Source organism: Nicotiana sylvestris, chromosome 8, assembly GCF_000393655.2.
Source record: "Nicotiana sylvestris chromosome 8, ASM39365v2, whole genome shotgun sequence".
NCBI lineage: Eukaryota > Viridiplantae > Streptophyta > Magnoliopsida > Solanales > Solanaceae > Nicotiana > Nicotiana sylvestris.
In genome coordinates this window covers 93,350,436-93,355,961 of record NC_091064.1, presented here as the reverse complement: position 1 = coordinate 93,355,961, position 5,526 = coordinate 93,350,436, and the positions used below count along the sequence as shown (strand labels likewise).

Below are 5,526 nucleotides of genomic sequence, written 5' to 3'. Positions count from 1 at the left end.
AACAGTAGAGGTCCCCTTGCCCAAAGTGCGGGAAGATGCACTCCGGGGTTTTCTATTTGGAATTACCCGTATGTTATGGACGTGGGATGAGGGGTAATATTTAGAGGCATTGTCGTGTATCCCGCCAGGGAGCGGGTAGGGGCACAACACAGTCATCCAATCCAGCAGCTGCTATATCTTCAGCCCCTTCTCTAGCTCGAGGTGCCCCAGCACCCGCAAGGCATGGTGCAGCTAGGGGTGGTGCGTCGAGTTCAGGAGGACCTCGTCGGTTCTATGCTATGAGTAGTCGCCAGACCGCAGAGGCTTCTCCGGTTGTTGTTACAGGTATTCTGACTATCCAATCTCATGATGTGTATGCACTTATTGACCCCGGTTCCACCTTGTCCTATGTTACACCTTTTGTTGCTATGGAATTTGGGATAGAACCGGATCAGCTTCATGAGCCATTTTCGGTGTCTACTCCAGTTGGTGAGCCAATTACGGTTGGTCGAGTTTATAGTAGAAATACCACGACCGATCTTATTGAATTAGGGATGGTTGATTTTGATGTAATAATGGGAATGGATTGGCTTTATTATTGCTTTTCCAAACTTGATTGTCGTACTAGAACAATGAGGCTTGAATTTTATAATGATCCCGATGTTGAATGGAAGGGAGATAATGTAGTGCCTAAAGGTCGTCTTATTTCTTACCTTAAGGCCGCGAAGATGATAAAGAAGAGGTGTATCTGTCATTTAGTTTGGGTTACAGACACCAATGTCGAGGCACCTAGCCTTGAGTCAGTGCTAGTTGTGAATAGATTTCCGGATGTCTTTCCAGATGAACTCCCTGGGATCCCACCAGATAGGGAGATCGATTTTGGGATCGATGTGATGCCAGGCACGCAGCCTATATCAATTCCACCTTACAGAATGGCACTAGCAGAATTGAAAAAGCTAAAGGAACAATTGAAGGATTTGCTAGAGAAGGGTTTCATCCAGTGGAGTGTGTCACCGTGGGGCACACCGGTCATGTTTGTAAGGAAGAAAGATGGGTCGCTACAGATGTGTATCGACTACCGGCAACTCAAAAAAGTCACAATCAAAAATAAATACCCTCTACCAAGGATAAACGACTTATTTGATAAATTGCAAGGTGCTACGTGTTTCTCAAAAATTGACTTGCGGTCCGGGTATCATCAATTGAAGATAAGGGAGCAGGATGTTCCAAAAACAGCTTTCAGGACTCGGTATGGGCACTTTGAATTTCTAGTGATGTCTTTTGGGCTAACAAATGCCCCGACAGCTTTCATGGATCTTATGAATCGAGTCTTCAAGACTTTTCTAGACTCATCTGTGATAGTATTCATTGACAATATTCTTGTGTATTCCCGAAGTTGGGATGACCATGCTGACCATCTCAGGGCAGTTCTGCAGACACTTTAGCAACATCAATTTTATGCAAAATTTTCAAAATGTGAATTTTGGCTTGAATCCGTCGCGTTCTTGGGTCATGTCGTCTCCGGGGAAGGAATTATGGTAGATACTCAAAAGATTGCGGCAGTGAAGAATTGGCCTAGACCTACCACTCCAATAGAGATTAACAGTTTCCTAGGTTTGGCTGGGTATTACAGAAGATTTGTGGAGGGGTTTTCTACTCTTCCCTCTTCATTGACTAAGTTGACGCAGAAAGCAGTTAAATTCCAATGGTCCGATGCTTGTGAAAGTAGTTACCAAGAATTGAAATCAAGATTGACTACAACACCCGAATTAGCCCTACCAGAGGGTACTGAGGGATTTGTGGTGTATTGCGATGCTTCAAGGGCCAGTCTTGGGTGTGTGTTAATGCAATACGGCAAGATTATAGCTTACGCTTCTAGTCAACTCAATAATCATGAAAAGAACTATCCAGCTCATGACTTAGAGTTTGCGGCGGTGGTGTTTGCGCTAAAGATTTGGTGGCATTATTTGTATGGGGTCCATGTGGATGTATTTACGAATCACAGGAGCCTTCAATATATTTTTAAGCATAAGGAGTTGAATTTGATAGAGAGAAGGTGGATAGAGTTACTCAAGGACTATGCCATAGATATTCTCTATCATCCAGGAAAGGCTAATGTTGTGGTGGATGCTCTCAGTCGAAAATCTATGGGAAGTTTGGCTCATTTGAAGGTGTTTTAGAGGATGTTGGCCAGGGAGGTTCACCAGTTGGCTAGTTTGGGAGCTCGCCTTGCGGGCTCTAATGAAGGAGAAGTAATTGCGCATATAGGGCTGAATCATCGCTTGTGGCGGAAGTGAAAGAGAAGAAATTTAATGATCAATTGTTAGCACAACTGAAATAGGGGAGTCATAAACACAAGACCACAACTTTTTCCTTTGGAATGGATGATGGTACCCTACGGTACCAAGGCCGCCTATGTGTTCTGCATATTGACGGTCTTCGGGAGAGGATCATGGCAGAAGCTCACACTTCCAGGTATTCCGTGACCCAGGTTCTACGAAAATGTATCATGATCTCAAGGAAGTTTATTGGTGGAATAACAAGAAAAAGGATGTAGAGGACTTCGTGGCAAAATGTCCAAACTGTCAGCAAGTGAAGGCCGAACATCAAAGGCCCGGTGGATTAGCCCAAAGCATAGAAATTCCAATGTGGAAATGGGAGATGATTAATATAGATTTTGTGGTAGGGTTACCACGCACTCCGTGTAAGTTCAACTCAATTTGGGTAATCGTGGATCGACTTACGAAATCAGCGCGCTTCTTGCTAGTTAAATCTACCGACACAGCGAAATAGTATGCTCAATTGTATATCAAAGAAATAGTCAGGTTGCATGGCACCCCAGTCTCAATCATTTCAGATTGAGGGGCCCAGTTCACTTCCACCTTTTGGAAGAAATTTCAGCAAGGTTTGGGTACGCATGTAAATCTTAGCATAGCTTTCCATCCTCAAACCGACGGGCATGTAGAGCGGACTATTCAGACACTTGAGGACATGTTGCGTGCTTGTACTCTTGATTTCAAAGGTAGTTGGGATGACCATTTGCCACTGATAGAATTTTCTTACAACAACAGCTTCCATGCTAGTATCCAGATGGCACAATTTGAGGCGTTGTATAGTACGAGATATAGATCTCCCATTGGGTGGTTCGAGGTTGGAGAAGCTGAATTGTTAGGACCGGACTTCATGCATCAGGCTATGGAGAAAGTCAAGATTATTAAAGAGAGGTTGAAAACTTCTCAAAGTCGTCAAAAGTCATACTCAGACGTTCGTCACAGAGATTTGGAGTTTAATGAAGATGATTGGGTATTTCTGAAGGTTTCCCCGATGAAGGGTATCATGCGATTTGGAAAGAAAGGGAAATTAAGTCCGAGGTATGTCAGACCGTACAGATTCATTCAGAGGATTGGTCAGATGGCATACAAGCTCAAGCTGCCACCCGAGATGTCATTGGTACATCCGGTCATCCATGTGTCTATGTTGAAGAAGGTAATGGGAGATCCGTACACTATTGTGCCAGTTGAAAATATTGAGGTTAATAAAGAACTGTCATATGAAGAAGTTCCAGTTGCCATTCTTGACAAGAAAGTCCGAAAGTTGAGAAACAAGGAAATTGCCTCCGTAAAAGTGTTATGGCGCAACCAGTAGGTGGAGGAAGCCACTTGGGAAGCCGAGGAAGAAATGAGAAAGAAGTACCCACAGATGTTTGAATAGTCATGTAATAGCTTTTATGCATTTGATTTCCATGAACTCTTATCTTGTGATTTAATTAAAACTGTCCTGTTTTGGTTATATATTGCCTATGCAGCCATGATTAGTACTGTACAGGTTATGTTATGACTGAAAAATGTGCACATGCTATTAGGATATGTTTCCGGGGCTCTCTAACAGGTAGACAGGCCTAATTACAAAGGAAACTCTAGCAAAATTTTGAAAATTAAGGGAGTTAGCCAAATTTAGGGTTGTGGATATGTTTCATGTTGTGAAAAGCTAAGGTTGCATAGAGATTGCTAATAAGTAAACCTTGATCCTCATTCGAGGACGAATGATTCTAAGTGGGGGAGGATGAAAGGCCCCGTGGAAATTTCTACTCAAAAACCCGAATGTTGTGATGCTAATATAGGATGTAAGGCCCCGCGGTTCGGACCCTTTGGATTGATCGGTGCATTAAAATGTTAAGAATTTTGTTTTCCAGAAAAGTGCGTTTCTGCGTGTCACGACCCAAACAGATGGGCCGCGACGGGCACCCGGTACCTTACCCAACCGAGTACCAACGTAACGTATCTTTCTTATTATATCATTATATACACATGACATACGGGCCTAATAGGCCAACACGATCCTTTATAAACTCAAAACATAGGCCAACCAAACCGTACAATCTTTTATATACACAACATATGTCTACAAGCCTCTAAGAGTACATAAATATCATAAAGGTCGGGACAGAGTCCCACCTTACCAAACAATACATGTCTAAATCATACTAACCAAACAAGAAACTCTTAAGCAAATGGAGCACACCAACATCTTCCGCTGAGCTGATAGCCTACTTCGAGGACTCTTGACCTATCTATCGGGACCTGCTGGCATGAAACGCAGCATCCCCAAGCAAAAGGGACGTCAGTACGAATAATGTACTGAGTATGTAAGGCACATAAATAAATCCATAAGAGACGTGGAAGAAATATAGAGTACATGACTCAACCTGTAAGTCTGATTAACCTGGTAAATCATAAATTACTTTTAGCATCATGCATATGCGTATGAATGTCATGTCGTGCATAGGTACATGTTTCATAACATCATCAGCGTCTGAGGGCATCCCATCATATCATATTGGCCACTATGGGCAAAATCGTCATCGTATACCAGCTGATCAGGTGGTGGTGCGTATATAATGCCATAACCTTTCCCATATCCCATATACATATTTATACATACATATATACGCATACATAATGCCATTTGAATACATACATATATATGCGTATATAACGCCATTTGAATACATACCCATATACGCGTTTATAACGCCGTTTGAATCATATTTCAACCACTATGGGCAACATCATCATCATATACCAGTTGATCAGGTGGTGGTGTGTATATAATGCCGTCTGAGTCATGGGTCAATGTACATGTATGCAATGCATGAAAAGTACGTTTATAAAATCTTTCGGAATTGTCATAAGACCACTTTGCCTTTGAGTAATATCATAAAGTAACATCTTTTCAACTTTTGTGTTTTTCTGAGACCCATGAACAGATAATAAAATATTATGATACATGGAAATTCAAGAACATAGATATTTCTAATACTTCTATGAATAAAGTCACATATGGAATTTGTACATTTGCACGTTTCGTTCGAATTGTATGGATCACGCCAAAAGAAAGAAGGGATAGCCTTAACATACGTGGAGTAGGAACAACTCCGTATAATTATCCCATTGGAAACCTTCGTGGATTGAATTTAGAACCCAAAAATCGAATTAAGCTTCTGCTTTTAAAATTCTTGAACAAAACTGCTTCTGCCTCTTAGAATAT

General features: G+C 41.8%; 1 protein-coding gene across 1 annotated transcript; it reads left to right on the top strand.

Annotated features, from left to right (window-relative positions):
* Nucleotides 1–278: 278 nt before the first annotated feature.
* Nucleotides 279–1,424, top strand: LOC138875388 (uncharacterized). The gene is made up of 2 exons (XM_070154214.1): nucleotides 279–1,012; nucleotides 1,376–1,424. The coding sequence occupies exons 1-2, from the start codon at nucleotides 279–281 to the stop codon at nucleotides 1,422–1,424; spliced, it is 783 nt and encodes a 260-aa protein (XP_070010315.1).
* The last annotated feature ends 4,102 nt before the right edge of the window (nucleotides 1,425–5,526 follow it).

What these genes read in the sequence shown, in the direction of transcription:
- LOC138875388 (XM_070154214.1), top strand. Translation starts at nt 279, where the DNA reads ATGAGTAGTCGCCAGACCGCAGAGGCTTCTCCGGTTGTTGTTACAGGT. An exon ending in CCGTGGGGCACACCGGTCAT is followed by an intron (nt 1,013 to 1,375) that starts GTTTGTAAGGAA and finishes GTATTCCCGAAG; the next exon opens with TTGGGATGACCATGCTGACC.